Below are 21,620 nucleotides of genomic sequence, written 5' to 3'. Positions count from 1 at the left end.
CTTATACCTTGTAATCCTACTAGGACTCCTTGTAACCGACTAGTAATCCCGCCCCCTGAGTATATAAAGGAGGGCTGGGGTCCCTGGATCAGTAGGCAAAGATCTCATAGAACCACAATAGAGCACCAAATCCTCAACACCAAACAACATCCAAGCGCAAGGCGCAATATACAACACCCCAAACAAGACGTAGGATATTACGCTACTCTGACGGTCCGAACCTGTATAAATCGGTATCTTGAGTCCTCGCTTTTACCTTCGAGTTCTAGGTTCGGCGATCCCCCATCAACCAATCTACTACATCGGGATACCCCTCGGTAGGTTGCTAAGTATAAAACACCAACATATATCTTTATACAAATTTCTACTGAACAAACAAGATAAATTGCTAGTTCTAAAACATACATTATAAAGTGCTATACCGTTTGAATATAAGTTATTGCATGGATACAATATAAGTTGACATTTGCACAAAAATAGTTTCAAAACATATTGAAGATGGATCTTATTTTTAGATCGTGTCACAATAAATACGATGGTGCAAACGGATTTAAAAGCAGATGTTTGATGGAAGATAATCTAACTCGCTGACATCAGTGATGATGTCATGTAGATAGCGACATCCCTGCATGCAAGTCTTGCTTCCTGTAGTGCCTCTACTATAGCATGAGAGGGATGCGCGACCGGCCGCCAGGTCGCGCGACAGCGCGGTCCCTTGCAAAAAGATGGAAAAGGAAGTTTGATCTACCACATCACACGGAGAAAGTGCAAAAGCCACTTGCTCATGAAATGAAGCAATAAGCCGAACACTTTCTTTGCTGTCCACGTCAGGCCTGCCAAAGTGCCAAAATTTCAACACAATGGACGTTTAGCCTGCTGCGCTAGCTGCAATCCGCAGAAAACCGAAGCCAAAGCAAACGATCGCGGAACCAGGAACGAAGGCTCCTTCCGGCGATGGAGAAGAGCAAGGTTCTAGTCGTGGGCGGCAGCACGGGCTTCGTGGGCAGGCGGATCGTCGCGGCGAGCCTGGCGCAGGGCTACCCGACGTTCGTCCTGATGCGGCCGGAGATAGGCCTCGACGTCGACAAGCTCCAGGCCCTGCTGTCCTTCAAGGCCCAGGGCGCGCGCCTCGTGGAGGCGTCGCTCGACGACCGCGCGGGGCTCGTCGCCGCCGTGAGGCAGGTGGACGTGGTCGTGTCGGCCTTGTCCGGGACACACCGCAGCCAGACCATCCTGCTGCAGCACAAGCTCGTCGAGGCGATCAAGGAGGCCGGGAACATCAAGGTTATTCACCACCACCTCTCCTCTTTTTTTTTGAGTCCTAACGTCGTAGAAACAGAGGACAATGGTGACCTGCAGGCAGTGAACAATAATCATACTGAAATTGTGGATGCAGCGTTTCATACCGTCGGAATTCGGCATGGACCCATCCAGGATGGGGCATGCTCTTCAACCAGGAAGGGCTATATTCGACGAGAAGATGGAGCTACGGAGGGCAATAGAAGCAGCCAAAATTCCCCACACCTACATTTCTGCCAATTGCTTTGCCGCATACTTTTGTCCAAACCTCGCTCAAATGGGTACTCTTCTGCCTCCCAAGGACGAGGTTCGTGTATATGGAGATGGCAATGTCAAAGGTAAACCAATATACTTCTTGAATTCCAAATTACGTCCCAAATTATCCTAAATTATAGTTCATTTTAGTATTTCTAAATTTATAGTTTTTACTAGGCGAAATAGCCAAGATCGTCCCTGAACTTTCCACAATGGGTTAAGTTCATCCCTAAACTTTCAAAAGGATTAAATTTAGTCCCTCAACTCTCATTTTTCGGGTCAAACACATCCCTGCGCTGATGTGATGCATGAGATGATAGTGCAATGTCCGTTTTGCCCTTGGTACCGAGAGCTTCTTTTGCTTCTCATCTTCCTCTCGTTGGCGCCGGTGGCCGACCCCTCCAAGTCGCTACTCTGCTAGCCACCACCGCTCTCTGTCATCTTGGCCACCGACACCCCCGCGCCACAGCCGGAGTGGGATGCGAGTAAAAGAAAAAAGAAAAATCCTGATATGTAGGTCCCACATGTCATTATGTAAGAGCTAAGGGTAAAAGAGACATTTCACATTTGTCTCATGCCATCATGCAGTGCCACGTCAGCACAAGGATGGGTTAGACAAAAAAAAAGTTAAAGGACTACATTGACCCTTTTGAAAGTTCAAGAACGAACTTGACCTCTTGTGCAAAGTTAGGGGATGATTTTGGCTATTTTTTCTTTTTACTATATACATAGACATAGTATATATATCTAGATGAATAGCAAAAGCTACAAATTTAGAAGTATTAAAACGACTTACAATTTAGGACGGATGGAGCATTTTGTTATGAATCTGGTATCGGGAAATGTAAGGAACACTCGAGTGTTACAAACATCACCAATACTCGATTTTTCTGCCGTCTGATTTGCACACCAATCAACTCCGATTCGTCCAATTGGAGTGTTCACGAAGTCTTCTTCCTCGGCTCCGGCAAAACTACACTCAGGGGTTCACAGTTTGGGTTTTGAGGGTGTGGTTTCCTTGCCTCCCGGGCATAGCTGGCGGTAGGCCGGACCGGTAGTGGTGGTGGGCGCGGGGGTGGCGAGGCGAGGCGGTGGGGACGCCGCCAGCCGGGGCAGTGGAGGAAGGCGGTTGGGCAAGGATAGGGCGAGGGCATCACAGTTATAGCCCGGCGAAGCCAGGTTAGCACAGCGGTGGGCGGCAACGGCATATTCGGTGCACGGGGAGCCACCGGAGACGAGGAAGTGGGGGCGAGCGCAAGGCAAAGAGCAGCAACCAGCAGGTCTGTCGGCCATGGAAGTTGGGAGCTGAACAGATGGAAGAGAAAACAGGAAATTGTCTAGGTTGAAGAAGGAAGGAGAGCTGTCCGATCTTGATCGTATGGACAAAAAAATCGTGTTCTCAGTTGCTCCCAAACACTCGAGTCTAGAATAGATAAGCCCATCTGGTATTGATTAATTTGGGATGGAGGGAGTAGTTTCTTATGAATCATGTATTGATTTCCATATTGGCTGATGTATGTTGCATTCGTCTCGTTGTGTTTTGTTGGCTGATGAGAAGTAGAGCCACAGAGCACATATTTGTATTCTCAAAATGTTTATATATACAGCCGCACTAATTTTGTTTCGAGTTTCGACAGAACGATATGTTTTTTAGTTGCCCACTTCTAACTATATATAGTCCTAATATGCTGTGCAGTAATATTTGTGGATGAAGATGATGTGGCATCTTATACAATCAAATCCCTTGATGACCCTCGCACCTTGAACAAGACAGTTTACCTAAGACCACCAGAAAACATCCTCACTCAAAATGAGCTGATCGCGAAATGGGAAAAGCTCTCTGGAAATGTCATCGAGAAAATTTACATTCCGGTTGACGAGTTCTTGGCTTCAATGAAAGGTAAGAAACAAATGTGTGTTTCGAGTCATTATCAAGGATGAAGCATCTAATTTGCAGTAACATAAAAAAAATGGTACAAGGATCACATCAAATGATCAAATTAAGGATTACTGAGTGAGAGAAATTAAGGTATAAGGGTATTATATTCCAGTTGCAAAATAGAGTCGTCTAAACGCATAATAACCCTCCAAAAACATACTAACCTAGTGTGGTTCCTTTTCTTTAAGATGGGTAGTACCAGATATCACTTTACAAGGCTAAGCTGGATATAAGCTTATAGCTATGATGTAGCACCGCCACTATAAAAGTTTGAGTGTGTTGGCCTTTGTATTTGTCACATAATCCTCATTTGAAAATCTCATTTTATACCTCTTCTCTTCTTTCCCGGTTAAATATACATCGTGTGTTGAACATGTTAAAGCAGATATGGATATTGGCGGCCAAATCGCAGTGGGACACTTTTATCATATTTTCTATGAAGGTTGCCTGACAAACTTTGACATTGGGGAGGACGGAGCAGAAGCTACTCTTCTGTACCCGGAGGTTGAGTACACCCGCATGGATGAATATATGAAAAGATATCTGTAATTTGTAAAGTTTTCTATGACCTATCTGATCATATAAGAAATTCAAAAACCATGGGCACCATGGCTGGAAATATATGGTGTTAGTGTTACATCCTGCACTATGGCATAATACTCCAATATGTAATCAAGCTCTCCATAATGGGATATAGACACTTACAATCAATATGGTGGGTAGTTCTTGTCCTGCATTCCAAAAACTTAACCTACATTTTGCACGTAGAAGTCCAAATATGTACCTTGCTTATGGATATTGGTCCTGCAGCATGCCCTGACACATACCACTACAAGTTCTAACAATGAAGTTGTTGATGGAATTGCAATATGGGCATGCGGTCGAACTAGGGCCTTAGGGCAGATTTCATAGCTGCACAGGAAAATAGAAACAAATCACTCATGACGTACACCGGTGAAACCTAATTTGAAGGGTCACACAAGTTACATGGCTCGGGAGATGGAATAGTATTGATCTCACCTCAGGACGACGGCCGACCAATTGCAATATGCTATAGTACAATTGTTGTTTCCTCTAACTGATACTACTGCACAATGGTCTCCAGGTAGCATACTCACTAAGATTCAGTCAACTGTTTGCAAAGGGTGTACAACTGATTTGCAAAAAGATGTAAATCGAGTAGCAAATAAATACAATACCTATTATTAGACTTGCAATAAGTTGGTGTTCGAGAAGACTTGCAATAAAATGTGAATGATGGCATCATCTTTGATCAGATAACTTGATTGCACACATAGCTTCCACCTAGATAACAAAGAAATGCAATTTCACATGAAAATGAACCCCAGCCATTTGACAAAGAAAATGGAAAGGTCATTCAGTCGACGGTGTTACGTCATAGCATGGAAACACGGTGCTGCCATTGCTATGCCCCAACAATTAAGGTGCTGACCACATGAGGCCTCGGTGATCATGCAGCAACACAGCAATTGGACTCCTGCAACCACTGAAAAACGAAGCAGAATTTACCTCCCCCCTGAGCCACAGAAATACATCTTGAAGAGATGGAGAAGTGCAGAGTTTTAGTCGTGGGTGGCACGGGCTTCATTGGGAGACAGGATGACGGCAAACCTGGTTCAGGACCACCCTGCCTACGTCCTGATGTGACCGGACTACCGGAGATCAGACTTGATATTAGACAAGCTCCAAAGGCTGCTGTCCTTCAATGCACAGGGAGCCCAGCTCGTCGAGGTGTCGCTGGACAACCACACGAGCCTTGTCATCACCATGTCGACCTTGTCCAGGAGCACAACCTAAAGCCCTCCTGTGGCTACGCTATACTAGTACTAGATCAGCACGTAAAGATACTTTTTGACACGAGTTCAAAAACATATCTGACTGCTACGATATTAGACAAGCTTACGGTGTTTTTAGTCATATAAAGACATTTTTTAACACGCTATTGAAGTCGTCTCAAAATGACACAGAGTTAGACACGCTTTAAAGCATCATTATCCTTTAAACATGTTGTAAAGCGTATCAAACAATTGTCTATAGCCAGGTAAAGATGCTTTCTGACTTGATTAGAAAAACGTATCGTATTGATACAAAGTTTGACACGCTTTAATGCATCATTATCCCCTAAACATATTGTAAAGCGTATCAAACAATTGTCTATAGCTAGGTAAAGATGCTTTCTGGCTTGATTTGAAAAACGTATCGAATTGATACAGAGTCTGACACGCTTTAAAGCGTCATTATCACCTAGACACGTTGTAAAATATATCAAACAATGGTCTATAGCCAGATAAAGATGCTTTCTGACTTGATTAAAAAAATGTATCAAATTGATACAAAGTTTGACACGCTTTAAAGTGTCATTACCCCCTGGACACATTGTAAAGCGTATCAAACAATTGTCCGTAGCCAGGTAAAAAATGCTTTCTTACTTGATTAGAAAAAACATATCGAGCTGATACAAAGTTTGACATGCTTTCAATCGTGAATAGCATGTAGATAAGTCGTAAAGTATATCAAATAACCATCAATAGGCACCCACGGGCAAAACAAATAAACAATTACAATATATTATAGTTGTCGTTTGCTATTGAGCCTTCACTATTGAAAAAATAAAATTGGATAGGGACCTAGATAAGACAAGCTGGACGAAAACATTAGCATACACTTTGCAACAATATAACATGAGAAAATCATTGATACAAAGCATTTCAAGCTTGATCGATTTAGAGGAAAGCAAAAGGCAAGTGTTGAAAGAAAAAGGAATGAAATCCTTCCAAACATATCCTATCAATTAGACATGCTCCAACAGAAACAAAAGCAGTTGTCAGACCAGAGGTTGTTATAAAGTAAATTGCAATAGTAGATAGATGAGAGACCACTAACAAGTTTCCTAACTGCTACTACACAAAAACATCCTTGATTGTGAGCAAACAAAGTACAAATAGCGTGTTTCTGCATTACATGATGAAAGTGTGCAACAAAATTTTTTTAAAAAAGGGAAAATAATGGTCTGCTTGCTGGAATGTCTGTCAAAACTGAAGTTAGCATAAATCTGGACATGAAACCTGCAACAACTTTTTGTGAAGGAAATAAACAGAAAGTAACATTTCATCTGGATGCGCTGTACCTGATCCACAATTTGTTCAACAACGTCATAAGAAAGAAACAGATCTGATTCATTCAGAATAGCTCGTCGGATACAGGAATCTACTATATAATATAAATAAAATAGAAAATAAATTAGAGGCGAAAGAAAGGACAATCTTAATTTCCCAGGAATAAAGTGTACAACAGAATTTAAAAAAAAAGCAAAATAAGAAAGAAAGTACAATCTTAATTTTACAGGAATAAAGTGTACAACAGAATTTAAAAAAGGAAAATAAGGAAAAAAATCATGGCTCCTACGAATCAAACTGCCACTAGTAGAGAATTGACCTTTAGGTTGGTAGGGTGCAAATCTCCCAAAAATCCATTCGGGATAAACCAACCGGGATAAGGGGGGGGGGTCTTTGTCCCGGGCAAACGGGGGGGGGGGGGGGGTCTTTTGTCCCCGAAATCCCGAGCTCCTAGGAGGCCCCCCACACGCACAAGTCACAAGTCACGCGATTTTTCACGCGAAATATGCGCGTGCACGCTGCGTGGGATTCGAACCCACAACCTTCAGCCTCGCGCATAGCTTCCTTGCCATCCCACCTACACACCATATTTGACTATATAGGGGATGCTATCCTTTTGTATTAACTTGTGGGGGACCCTTTTATCCCGGTTGGAAACACCAACCGGGATAAAAGACCCCATTTTATCCTGGTTGGTATTACAAACCGGGATAAAAGGGTTCGAGGGATTTAGTCCTATTTCAGTCACCTCGTTGGGGATCCTTTTATCCCAGTTTGAAACACCAACCGGGATAAATGACCCCCTTTTATCCCGGTTGGTATTACAAACCGGGATAAAAGGCTCTCGACCCTCTTATCCCGGTTGGTGTTACCAACCAGGATAAAAGGGGGGTCTTTTATCCCGGTTGGTGTTTCAAACCGGGATAAAAGGCCTCTCATGGTCTTTTTTTCCCACTAGCCTTTGCAACCGGGATAAAAGGTCCCGGTTGGCGAGCCCCCCCACCAGTGACCGAGCTTTAGTCCCGGTTGGTGAACCTTTTGTCCCGGGCTAACTTTAAACCGGGATAAAAGGGGACGCATCGAAAGCCAATTCTCTACTAGTGTGCGGCTGCCAATATGAGTCTTGCAGGCTTACCATTGAGCTAGCAATGTATATCTATCAAGAGTCTAAATAAAATTACTTTTGACTGAACCAAACCCACCCAGGCACCTGCAGCCCTAATTGGCAAATCTATCCTGGCCTTCCGTCCCAGACACGTGCGCCGCTACCCCTAGAATCCACTTGCGCCGCCGCCCCTGAAAGCCCCCGCCGCCGCCCTGTTAGCCCCAGGTCCCGCCGCCTCCGCCCCTGCAAGCTCACGTCGGCGCCGCCGCCCCTGCGAGGCCCCGCCGGCGCCGCCCCTGGTAGTCCCCACCGGCTTCGCCCCTGCAAGCTCCCGCCTGCGCCTCCACCCCTGCAAGCCGCCTGCGACGCTGCCCCTGGAAGCCGCGGGCGCCGCCCCTGGAAGCTGCCTGCAACACCGCCCCTGGAGCCACTGGTGCAAAATTCAGGTAATTAGGAGCCTGGGACTTTTACTGCTTAACATCTTGACGTTTACGATTAAAAGCCTATTATGACGTGCAGTATATACTCGATCACATTGTGTTCCTTTTCCTTTTCTTCTTTTGACACATACAAGAACGAGAGGGTTCAGTTGTCCTTGTTCTGAAAAGGGCTATAAAACAAGGAGACAGTCGACAGAACAAAGCAAAAAAATTTGATAGTTTTTGAAAGATTAAAACTTTGATAGTAGGGCAGAATAATTTCTTGCAAGGAATATTTGTGTTGAATATTTTCTGCATCTGCTTGTTGGACGTGCATTTCTCCTCTGGCCACACTATTGCAGTGTTTTTTCTATGCCATTGCAATTTGCACACGAGTGTAGAATTATTTCCAGCATGTTTTTGCGCAAATTGTTATATGTAGTAGTACTCACTGTTGTAGTGCTATTTGAAAGCACATGAAAGCTGTAGGAAAGTGCAAGGAAGTTGAACTTTAGAGTACTTTCCCTTTCTTTTCCTTGTTTTGTACACACACAAAGGCAGGCTTCAGTTGTCCTTGCTCTGGAAGAAGCTGAAGAACAAGTAGACAAAGCAGCACAAGTGAAATTTGATGCTAACATTTTTGTCTCTGGAACAACAAATTTGACGAAGTTCAGTGGCCATAAGTAGTACTGATATAAATTATATTATCTTTTTAATTATCCCTTTGTTGTGCACAAATAAAATCCGATGGTGATATTTGTAGATTAGTTTCCTGCATTTTCTTCTCGAGCTTGGCCAATGGCCACAAGTATATAGGTTAATTTGCTGGCATTTGCTTGTCGACGACTTTGGCCATTGCAACAAAGCTGTAGGCTTCGGAATAGTCACTAGCATTTTCTTGTAGACTAAAATACTACACTTCAGTATATACCCTACATATTACTCAAATTACTCTGCATACATTTTGTCTTGCATAAAGATGGAACTCCGGTTCAATGCATGCATATTATTGGCAATGTGGCAATATACTGAAATTTTTTGTATTCAGTGTCTGCAAGACTGATCTCATAATTCTGACAACATTAGGGCTATTAATAGACTGAGCATAGTGGGTCTGTACTCTAGGAAGCATTGCTATGTCAATAATAGGCTTAAAATCTTGACGTTTAGGATTACTTGTTGCTTATGTTCTCTCATATTTAGCATGCTGATGGAACTTGTAAAAAATTGCAAGCAATACCACAGTATTTCAAAACTAAAGCATGTACATGAATTTCATATTACTGCAAATTAAAGCAGCTGATATGTTTTATTTAAATTTAACAGCTCCTTACATAAGGTGATGGATCGAAGTTGGATGAAAAAATCAAGACGGGAGACCGCATATGAAGACGGTGTTGAAGAATTTTTGGCTTTTGCTTACCGGGACCTTCCACATGATAGCGAGATATTGTGTCCGTGTAAAAAGTGCAAGAATAGAATAACCCAAAGTCGTGATGAAGTTAAGACACATCTGAGGTGTGACGGTATTCTTCAAGGTTATACTACTTGGGTTCATCATGGTGAGAATTATGACAGATCATCAATTGCCTTTGTTGATATGCCAAATATCAGTTCGTTGCCTGCTTCGGGTATAGTACAAGGTCGTCGGGATGGAGAATTGGATAGCATGCAAGAACTGCTACATGCTGCATTTGGTAGGGCTGCGGGTTTGCCTCAAGGCGAAGCAAATGATTTTCAGTCAGGATTTGTAGATATGGAACATAATGCCCCAGAGGATTTTGTGAATCCAGCTCAAGGTGATGATTCGAGGAGGGATCAGGGTATATATGGAAGGTTCTTGAAGGATGCACACGTAAGGTTATACCCTAGTTGTAAATACTCAAGGCTGTCATTTTTGGTGCACTTATTGTCGGTGTTTTAGACCGGCAACCCGCCTAGGGGGTACCCTAGGTGGTCTTTTATGCGGTAAGAGCTGTCGAGAATCAAGGAGTCAATGGTGACGCAAGGAACACGATTTAGACAGGTTCGGGCCGCTAGATCGCGTAATACCCTACGTCCTATATGTTTGTTTGTATTGATTGTAGATGTACTTGGAGTTGTTCTATTTGAGGGGGGTCCCTGCCCGCCCTTATGTACACGGGGGGGCAGGGTTACAAGTTCCAGTCCTAGTCGAGTACAATTATAGAGTTCTACTCGGTATGGTCCGAGTAGTTTCCATACTCCTACTTGACTAGTCCGAGTGGGATAAGCCTATCCCCTTGTCTTGATCATATCCGAGTACATCCCTTAGTGGGCTGTTCAAGGTTTACTCGTGGGTCTGGGGTGCATGCCTGACACTTATATCACTTGAAGTACTTAAATGGTTGGTCACAAGAATCTTTTGGAGCACTATTAGGACTACTATCTTCTACACTACCTCCTGAAGCAAATCTACATAAGACATGTTATGAAGCGAAGAAGATCATCCGTGGATTAGGTCTTGATTATGTGAAAATCCATGCATGTCCCAAAGATTGCATGCTATTTCGAGGTGAACATGCCAAAAAGGATGTTTGCCATGTGTGTGAGAGCTCTTGTTGGAAAGATGTTAAGGAGAATGCTCATCAGCTAAACCTAAGGGGAAAAGGAAACCAGCAAAAGTGTTGCGGTATTTTCCATTGATACCTAGGATCTAAAGGTTATTTTCAACTACCAAAACTTCAGATGATATGCGATGGCATGAGGAGGGCCGTATGAAAGATGGAAAACTACGACATCCAGCATATGATGAAGCTTGGAAAGACTTTAATGCTAGGCATCATGAATTTGCAGAAGATGCTTGTAATGTTCTCCTTGGTCTTGCAAGTGATGGATTTAACCCCTTTGGGAATCAGAATTTAAAGCACAGTACATGGCATGTAATGCTCGTTCCTTACAACCTACCACCTTGGATCTGCATGAAGCAAACATCTTTTATGTTGTCAATGATCATCCCTGGACCAGATTGTCCAGGTAATGATGTGGACATATATTTGCAGCCCCTGATTGATGAGCTTTTACTGTTGTGGGATGGAGTTGAAACATTTGATGCCTCTTCAAAAAAAGGAATTCTCTCTCCGAGCTGCACTATTGTGGACATAAATGATTTTCCAACATTAGCTTACCTATATGGATGGAGCACAGGTGGTACATATGCATGTCCTTCTTGTGGTCCAGCGACAAAATCAGTTCGCCTGAAGAATGGTAAAAAGTCGTGCCATATGGGTCATTGTCGATGGCTGCTAGAAAATCATAGATACCGAAGGCAAAGGATGCAGTTTGATGGCTCGATAGAGACTGAACTTGCACCTAAAACAATGAGTGCCACTATTGTTCTTAAAATGTTAGAAGGGAAAGAGTTTGTTCTAGTGAAAAAGGTGTGCACAGCAAAGAAGGACAACAAGACAGGCAAGAATAAGGAAGTGGCGGCTGAAAGTGCTACGAAACGCAAGCGTAAAATAAAGGACAAAATAAGGAGTCAGATGGGAGTGGTGCTAAGGAGAAGAATCCTAAAGATTGGTTGAAAAAGAGGTCAATTTTCTTCAAGCTACCATATTGGGAACACAATAGATTAAGACACAATCTAGACGTAATGCACTTAGAGAAAAATGTGAGTGACAACTTTATCTCAACTTTGTTGGCTATTTGTCATAAAACAAAGGATGACCTTAATGCATGACTAGATTTAGTTGAACTTGGAATTCGAGAGGATCTTCATCATGTTGTAGATAATGAAGGAAAGCAGTCGCTTCTTGATGCACCTTTTACCATGTCTAGAGAGAAAAAGGAGATCCTTTACTCAGTAATTAAAAACCTTAGGACTCCTACTGGATATGCATCAAACATGTCTAGGTGTGTGAACATGAAAGACTTTACATTGAGTGGACTAAAGAGTCATGACAATCATGTTTTACTACATGACATTCTTCCAGTGACGCTCCGATCCTGTTACCCTAGCAAAGATGGAGGATAGTGGTTGAATTATCTAATTTTTTCAAGATGTTGTGCTCCAAGGTGATAGATGTGGATTAGAGTATTGTGATGACACTATATGATATGGAGAGAACTTTCCTGCCATCATTCTTTACTGTGAGCATGCATTTGGTAGAAGAAGTTAAACTTGGTGGCCTTGTTCAGTACCGGTGGATGTACCCCATGGAGAGGTATGCAACTACATTTAATTTGCATTGTCAATAATTGTTCAATAATTTTTGCAACTTACATATGTCCATAATTGCATATAGATTTTTTGTTCAGCTAAAGGCACTTGTGAAGAATAGAGCTCACCCAGAAGGTTCAATTGCTGAAGGATATTGCATGGAGGAGTGCCTGGACTTTTGTTTGAGATTTTTATAAGGAACTACACATTTTACTAAGCCATCTAGAAATCCTGAACCTTCTGATGAAAAAAAGGCATGTACTTGTTTGATAGTGCTGGTGAACCAATTGGAAAGCGTACCGTTGTCAACCTTGACAAGCATCTTCTTGTTCAGGCGCATCGATATGTCTTGCGATATTGTGATGAACTTGAGGACTTACGCAAGTTTGTTCATATAGTGCTTCATGTTATGTTTATTTTTGTAGTAATTTGATGACATGACACTGATTCGATTGTTGTAGAGAATTCTTGGAAGAGGCGAAAAGCAAAATGGGTCCATCATCTAATTTGACATCTTGTTCCATAGAGCAGTTGATCGATGAACACTTTCCTGATTGGTTGGAGCAAAAGATGTGGAAATCTTAAATTGATGCATTTTAGCCATACCATTAATAGATGGAATGGATCTAATATAAATCCTTATACAAACAGATTATCCTAGGGGATGTAACAAGCATCACGGCAAAGGTTGGAGCATTGGCTGCAAAACCTAGCAGATGTGGTGTGAGATGTAGTGGATACAGTATTAATGGTTTCAGGTTCCACACTATGAGCCGTGAGGCTGCATGCTTGACACAAAATAGTGGCATAGTGAACATCGCACATGATGGTGTGAATTATTATGGTAGATTGTGAGATATAATTGAATTGTCATATGTAGAGTACAAGGTAGTGCTTTTCAAAGGTGAATGGTATGATGTTCATCATCAAGCTGGGTTACGACAAGATGAGTTTGGATTCACCCTTATGAATTTTTCTCGAAAGATACACACAGGACGAAAATTAGAGCATGATCCTTTTATTTTCTCTTCACAAGTGCAGCAAGTCTTTTATGTCCAAGATCCAAAAGCTCAAGCATGGCACACCGTGGTGAGAGTTATCCCACATGATAATTTTGACATGGGTGCTCAATTGTTGGTTGATGAAACAGATTAGAACAATATAGTCTTTTGTACCACTGAACATCATGTATTATTTTATCCCTAGTAGTCCTCTCTTTGCAAGTGTAGTAGAAGACATTTCTGGTTGGTTTGATGCCATATGTTTATTATGTCGGACCCACACATGGAAATAAAAAAATTCAACGATTAACCTCTGCTCCATCCATTCATTCAATTTCTCTCGTACTCATCGTCATCCAACTACTCGTTGCCTCTTCATCCATCGGTGCCACCTGCATCTTGCCCCATTCTCGTCATCACCCAGGCGTTGCGCATCTTGTCGTCCTCAACATCGCCCAAGCAAGCACTTGTCCTCCTCGTGCCTAGCCTCATTCCCGCTTCAAGCGCTAGGCCACAGCACCTCTGACCGCCATGAGCAGTAGTGCGTCCTCCTTTTCTTGTCGCTTCTATCCACCTCCCTTCTATAATCCACTCCAAATCGTTCCAATCAAGTGCAAAATTGAACCCCCAATTGCTAGATGTGGATGCCTTAGAACCTAAAGGGGATGGACATCATTGAGAGGAGGGCGTGAGGTCCCAGCCTCCGCCCCTGCTTGCGTTGCCTGCTGACTGTCACTGCGCCCCCCCCCCTAGCGCCATGCCCTCGCTGGCACATGGCTATACTTGGTTGACTGCGAGGAGGCACTCGACTCCTTGTTTCCTTTCCTCTTCCTCCTTTCTCCTTCACCCCTTAGGTCCAGGAGGCGGGTAGGGCGTGCAGCCTGAGGGAGCAGCTGCCCGCCAAGGCGAGCAGCAGTAGTGCGTGGTGAGCACGGGGAGGGTTGGCCACACGGGCGACGGAATGGTGGCGCACGTCCTGCGCCGCCGCCAGCAAGCGCGCTGTGTGGGCGGGACAAAAGAACAGGAAGAAAGGCTGGACCTCGGGTCAATTGCAGTAAAGATTGGAGTACTTTTTTGCAAAATCATCCAGAACTATTCCAAGGACTGCGGGTTGATTAAAAAAAGTTGAGGGACTGTTTTTGCAAAACAATCATGACGATTGGAAGAAACAACCACATTTTAATATTAGGTAGAGATATTGGAGGTAATTTAATGTGAACTGTAGTTTTAAGTGAAAGATGGCTTAAGTTATAATCTTCACTCCCAAACCCACAAACCAAAACGTGGATAAGAGTTCCCTCTCTCAGAGTCCTCCTTAATTCCGTTGCAAGCAATGTACGAAATAGCGGGGTATAGTGAGGTTATAACGGTTGATGCTAGCTATCACTACAACAGCATTGTACTAATTAGCGGGCTATAGCGGTTGAGCACAGCTCTACGCTAAATCTCATAGCCCGCTATTTTGTACATTGGTTGCAAGTTAAATAAAGTACTAAGACTATTTCTTGTTGCTCAAACTTGCTACAGAAGGACATAATTTCACTACTCTTTGAGGGCATGCATTTGATTGTTGCAGCGTGTAGGTGTTGCTGGAGGTGTTTGGATCCTGGAGCTAAAGTTTAGTCACATCGAATATTTGGAGGCTAATTAGAAGAATTAAATATGAGTTAATTATAAAACTAATTACACAAATGGCGGCTAAACAGCGAGACGAATCTATTAAGCCTAATTAATCCATCATTAGCAATTAGTTACTGTAGCAGCACATTATCAAATCATGAACTAATTAGGCTTAATAGATTCGTCTCGCCGTTTAACCTCCATCTGTGCAATGGATTTTGTAAATAGTCTATGTTTAATACTCCTAATTAGTATCTAAACATTCGATATGACAGTGGCTAAAGTTTAGCCATGGGAACCAAACGGGCTAAGTCTGAGGCATGGGAATTTTGGGTTGGGCTCACTGGTGTATAATCAGTCAATTTTGCTACTGCTATGCGACATAGGGGGTGTTTGGATACCAGGTGCTACACTTTAGATGTGTCACATCGGATGTTCGGATGCTAATTAGAAGGACTAAGCATGAGCTAATTATAAAACTAATTACATAGATGGAGTCTAATTCGCGAGACGAATCTATTAAGGCTAATTAATCCATCATTAGCAAATGGTTTCAGTAGCACCACATTGTCAAATCATGGACTAATTAGGCTTAATAGATCTGTCTCACGAATTAGACTCCATCTATGTAATTAGTTTTATAATTAGACTATGTTTAATACTCCTAATTAGTATGCAAACATCCGATGTGATAGGTGCTAAAGTTTAGCATGTGGGAGCCAAACAGGCCCATAATATTTGTTGCAGCCACATGCATATTTGATGCACTACGGGATTCAGGAGCTTTGCCGATTGCCCAAAAGCACTCGGTAAAGCGTTTGCCAAGTGTTATACTCGGTAAAAATTTTGACGGCAAACACTCTTTGCCCAGTGTTTTTTGTCGGGCACTCGGCAAAGACTTTGCCGAATGCCCAAAAAACACTCGGCAAACAATTTTTTCAAAAAAAATAAAAAAACAATGATGCACACCACCTCCACCAACCACGCCACTGCACGCCACCTCCACTAACAGCACCGCCACCATCGCCGGTGAGCTCATCGCCACCCCGCCACCACCGCCTCGCCCGCGCCTACCACCGCCACGCCACCACCACCACCATGCCACCTCCACCAAGCATGCCGCCGCCGCCCGCACCACGCCACCTCCACCAAGCATGCCACCACCGCCCACACCATGCCGCATCCACCTCCGCCACCACGCCTCCCGCCACCGCGCCACCGCTCTCGGCCATGGGGCTGCAGCTCGCCTCTGGCCCGTGCCACCGTCCCCTCTGCCGTCGGGCCCCCTCCCTGGATCTCGCCGTTAGGGGAGGGAGGGAGGGAGGGATTCGGCGGCCCCTGCCGCCGAATCTCGCCGGTGGGGGGAGGGAGGGAGGGGGCGGCCCCGGTCGCCAGATCTCGTCTATGGGGGAGGGAGGGAGGGAGGGGGCGGCCCCAACCGTCGAAACTCGCCGGTGGGGAGGGGGCGGCCGGAGAGGGAGGAGGAGGGAGAAGGAGGGGCTGCCACCGCCCAGATCTCGCTAGTGGGGGAGGGAGGGAGGGGGTGGCACCGGCCGCTGGATCTCGCCGGTGGGGAGGTGGCGCCGGGAAGCGGGAGGGGAGGGGCTGCGCCGGGGAAGAAGGGAGGGGAGGGGGGAGTTGGGGAAGAAGGAAGGGGAGGGGGCGGCAGGGAAGAGAGAGGAAGCGGTGGTGTTGATTTATGCAAAAAATTTTGTCGAGTGTGCCGATCTGGTGCTTTGCCGAGTGCCAGATCTGGGATACTCGGCAAACTTTTTTATCATTTTTTTCCTTTTCCTTATTTTTCTTATTTAAAAAATACTCTTTGCTGAGTGTTAAAAAAATAATCGGCAAACATTCGTTTGCCGAGTGTTTTTTTTAAACACTCGGCAAAGAGTTTGATTCCCGAGTGTTTTTTTGACAACACTCGGCAAAGAAGCTCTTTGCCGAGTACCTGAGGTAATGCACTCGGCAAATATCCGGATTCCGGTAGTGATGCCTTTCAGTTGGTAATCTGGGTAATGCTGCTATTATTAGTACAGAATGTGTGGTTTCTTTCCGCATCAAATGGAATTCAAATTGTGGCCCGTTCCACACAAGAGTATCCATTGCGAATTTTTATTTTATTTTTAACCTTTTTAAATACATTTTTAAAAATAACTTCAGCAGAAGTTTATTTGCAGCGGGTGATCCTTTTGCTCGCACCAGACTACCAGACTCGGCAAGAAGCCTCTGCTGCGCCACATGCACTGGGAGGATCCCTCACACGCCTACAAGCAGCCTCCTGCTTCTCCTCCTCGATCATTCTAGGTGGGTTTGGTGGAGGAGGAACCCAACACCTAAACTGATGGTATGGTTTAAGCTCTGTGCTATGGTATGGGAATAGGTGGATTCTAGGATCATATTTGTCGGGTCCATCTATCCACTGAAAGAAATCACAAGGCGCGGCAGGAATTGGATCAAAAATCCACTTGCACACATAGAAGGCTCTTCCGGCTCACCTATGCTTCCACGCCACATCTACAAAGAGGTACCGGAAGGGCAAGAGTTACGGGAGCACCAGCATTGGACTCGCCGACGTAACGCACATACCACCTACGCCGCTTGTATTCACAACCGAACAACATCATCTCACCTACACATCAAGTGCCAGTAAATTAATACACAAATAAACTTTAAACATGTAATTCATCTAACTATATACATCAATTCGACAAAATACAAACACTCCATCTACAAAATACAAACACTTAACCATATCAGCTATAGCAACTATATTAAGAACAAAAATATGACACAAATTAATTGAACATATTGCAAAAAAAACGTCATGTACACTATGTCATGTACACTACACAATTGCATGCCAACTTACACAATCCCACCATCAAACATACAAATTAAACAATCCATCTGCATAATACAAACACTTCACCATATAAACTATATTGTAAACTAAACATATTGGACATATTAATTGGATATATTGCAAACAAAAAAATACACATGTCATATACACTACACAATTGGATGAATATATACCTAAATCGAAGCATTCAACAATTTCTACACGTCAATATCACGGGCAGAGACTCTGTTATGTCTGAACTACGCATCATCTAACACATAACAATATTGCATTTCATTCAAAATTGAAATCATCAACCTAACCCTATGTCACCTAAACATCCTCCGATCTACCAAATGCAACACTAAACCAAGGGAAAGAGTAGGGGGATACCTTCCACACAAAGCGTTGACTAATCCTAAACTTTCCCCCACTGAAATCGCCGGATTTTGGGTGGATTTGGGGTGGGGCAGCGGGCGGCGGCGGCAAGAAGCTCGGGCGCGGGTGTTCTGGAGGAAGAAGAAAGGAGGGAGGGAGGAAGGAGCCGGCACGTGTGTAGGGGGGCTCTGCCGCGCCAGGCGGGCTGGCGCGTCGAACGCCTGCCCACGTCAGCGCCTGCCTGGCCCGGCACCTCTGCCGCGCCTGGCGGTCTAGCGCGGGCAAAAGGGTCACCCGCCACAAATAAACTTCCGCTGAGGTTATTTTTAAAAATATATTTAAAAAAAGTTAAAAATAAAAAAAATTCATCCATTGCAGACCACAGCAAAACCTTGGAGCTACTCATCTGTCATGATTCGTGAATGCTTTCTTTTTTTTGAAAAAGAATGATTCATGAATGGTGATGATGAAGATGGATCATCATCGGTTTTAACGGAAACCCAGAGGCCCTCTTTGAATCCAGTCCATCAATTCAAAAAGTCGCAGTCAAAAGTCGAAGCCTGTTGCTGATCGATTCCACTGCAGCACACCCTCTTCAACAATGGCGGTCAAGATCCTGCCAGGCCAGAGCTAGTCAGGAGGAGGTGTGCCGCTGCAGCAACCTAGCTACTACGGTTAGCAAAGCCTAACCTACGCAGGACAAGGACGCGTCGTCACCTCCGAGAGATCCATATGTCTTCTTCTTGACTTGCTGCATCCACTGTAGCCATGGCAGCCTCGTGTTCGTCCTTGGATTGGGTGGCCTTTTCTCTTCTGGCTTGCTCTTCGCTCTCCCTTTCTTCCTTCTGCGATTCACAGGTCGCCATGGATGGATGGAGTTTCTTCTATTCTCTGTGTTGCAGGGCACATGAAAGAAACATGGATGGAGCATGTCAGCATATGCCTCTTCGTGAAGCGCATGCATCAGCTAGCGCAGAGTTGGTGATGATGATGATGCAGGAACGTTGACCGGAAAGAGCCTGGCCTGGCCGGCGTCGCGTTTTCAGGTCACAAGATCTTGGCCCGTGACCGTGAGTAGTGTCTTCCTATCGTTTGGCAGCTAAAAATAAGTTTTTTTTTCTCTCTATACAATGAGAGTCAGTGACTGATGGTTGCCGTCAGACGTCTGTTTACCTGGAACTAGGCCCTTGTTTACTTCACCCCCAACTCCCAACTTTGGTATTATACAAAAAGAAGATTTCCCATCACATCAAACTTGCGGTACATGCATGGAGTACTAAATGTAGATGAAATTAAAAACTAATTGCACAGTTTTGTTGTACTTTGTGAGACGAATCTTTTGAGCCTAATTAGTCAATGTTTGGACAATAATTCACAAATACAAACGAAACGCTACAGTGTGCTACAGTGCCAGCACAGTAATTTGGCAGCTCCCAATTTGGCCAACTAAACAAGGCCAGTTTTGACTTCTGATTCAGCACAGCGAGCAGTAACCAAAGTTTTTATCGTCAGTTCCAAACCAATTGCTGGTCCTGTCACATTGAATATATTAAACATAGACTAATTACAAAACTAATTACATAGATGGAGGCTAATTCACGAGACGAATCTATTAAGCCTAATTAATTCATGATTAGCACATATTTACTGTAGCATCACATTGTCAAATCATAGACTAATTAGGCTTAATAGATTCGTCTCACGAATTAGCCCCTATCTGTGCAATTGGTTTTATAATTAGCTCATATTTACTAAACATTCGATGTGACAAGGACTAAACTTTAGTTCGTGGAAAAAAAAAAGCTCCTCATGCTACCACTTACCACTTGTCCACTAGTATTGCTAAACATTCATGGCTCTTGTTCTTTGCCTGCCTTCATGCTTTGCATATGGAGTCCTTGTACACAAACTTTCTTGTGTCTTCTCCAGCCACTGCAAGAATCCAATCCACTCCATTCAAACTTGGCAAACCACTTTTCAGTTATGAGAAAGGCAACATCCAACATTCAGTAGCACCGCCTTAGAAATGCGGGTTTGGTTTAGTTCTAGTTTTCCATTAAGAAACTGAAATCGATTCATTGTAAATGTGGCGACAAATCCTTTTACTATGATCCAGGATCCTATTCTTATTCTTCTCGACTGTGTCGATTAGTCCTTTCAAATTGAGAGCTTCAAATTCTTAGTTAGATTTATTTCATATGCATCTACAATTTCAGATTGCGTGGTTACACTTTTTTGCTTGTGTTCTTCGATTCGCTTGCAGGGAAAACCTTCATGGAGAACACAAAGGAGTGAAAGGTATAATTTTGTATTCTGATCCGGTACTAAAAGCGGATTTTTCTAGTAGTGAAAAGCATACTTTTGGATTTGTAACATGGACCAAACAAGTTAACTAGCTCATGAAATAAAATCGTTCAACAAAAATGGTAGATAATTAAGTAGACGCTGTTTCAAGTAAATTTGACCCTGGGGTCCCCAACGCTTTGCCCTGCTACCTAGCTAGGGCAGGCCCGCAAGAACTGAGGCCATGGTAGCGTGTAGGTAAAAGTCCGCTCCTCCGTCCCACCATAAGCCTTCTGCTGGCGCACCACCTGCAACTCCTTCGTGTCCATGTTGACAGAGAAGAGCCACCTCCACCTGCAATGGTTCCTTGCTGACAAGACGGCGATCCCAGTGCCGACGGCGATAACGTGCACCACGGTCCGCTCCAGTCTCTTCTCCGGGCAGCCGGCTTGAAGCCCGCGTGCAACCTCAGACAGCTTGGGGATGCTGTGCTCCAGCACCCACTCGCCGCCGATGCCACCACGGACGCGGCGGAAGAACTCCAGCTCCTCGCCGTGCACGTGGATGATCCATGTCGACGGCGGCCATGTGGGATTGGCGCCGGCGCCATGGACGACGGTGAACGCAGATCTCCAGGGAGCCTTCGACTTGTCAATGCCGAAGGGCAAGCAGACCTCGGAGAGTTCCAGGCTGACGTTGTCAAGGACTCTGACGTTGCCGGTAAGCGAGTCCAGGTAGATGGATCCATCGACCCGACCGGCGACGTGCCCCATGTAGTTGCTGCCTGCCGACGGCGGCCTCAGGAAGCGCCAGCCGTCGCCGCCATCGGCGGCGGAGAACACGCAGACGCCGTGGAAGCAATAATACAGCACCCTGAAGTTCGATATGGAGATCTTGCCGTCGCCGTCGAGCAACGCGACGACGAAGCCGGCCCGCTTTCCCGGCGGATGGGGGATCCCTTGGTACCGGCGTGTCAGTGGGTCGCAGACGCTGAGGTTTGGCGGGGAGTTCTGTCTGTCGCAGAGGACGACGAGGCCGCCGTGGCAGTCAGCCACCTCCCAATCCGTCACTAGTAGAGAATTGGTCTTTAGTCCGGGCCTTTAGTCCCGATTGGTAGGGTGCAAATCTCCTGAAAATCCATCCAGGATAAACCAACCGG

The 21,620-nt window shown here is 44.5% G+C and overlaps 1 protein-coding gene across 1 annotated transcript; it reads left to right on the top strand.

Moving 5' to 3' along the window:
- Positions 1 to 795: 795 nt before the first annotated feature.
- LOC101781583 (isoflavone reductase homolog) lies at positions 796 to 4,229 on the top strand. The gene is made up of 4 exons (XM_004963167.4): positions 796 to 1,284; positions 1,397 to 1,637; positions 3,251 to 3,454; positions 3,879 to 4,229. Exons 1-4 carry the CDS (start codon positions 955 to 957, stop codon positions 4,040 to 4,042), a joined length of 939 nt encoding a protein of 312 aa, XP_004963224.1. The 5' UTR covers positions 796 to 954; the 3' UTR covers positions 4,043 to 4,229.
- Positions 4,230 to 21,620: the final 17,391 nt, after the last annotated feature.

The sequence above is a fragment of the Setaria italica genome, chromosome III (genome assembly GCF_000263155.2).
Source record: "Setaria italica strain Yugu1 chromosome III, Setaria_italica_v2.0, whole genome shotgun sequence".
NCBI lineage: Eukaryota > Viridiplantae > Streptophyta > Magnoliopsida > Poales > Poaceae > Setaria > Setaria italica.
The sequence above is the reverse complement of the archived record's forward strand: the minus strand, read 5'-3'. Positions and strand labels throughout refer to the sequence as shown.

Excerpts from the sequence above, each read along its gene's own strand:
- LOC101781583 (XM_004963167.4), top strand. The coding sequence starts at position 955 with ATGGAGAAGAGCAAGGTTCTAGTCGTGGGCGGCAGCACGGGCTTCGTG. Across the intron at positions 1,285-1,396 it reads AGGAGGCCGGGAACATCAAG|CGTTTCATACCGTCGGAATT; the intron begins GTTATTCACCAC and ends TTGTGGATGCAG. Across the intron at positions 3,455-3,878 it reads GTTCTTGGCTTCAATGAAAG|ATATGGATATTGGCGGCCAA; the intron begins GTAAGAAACAAA and ends ATGTTAAAGCAG.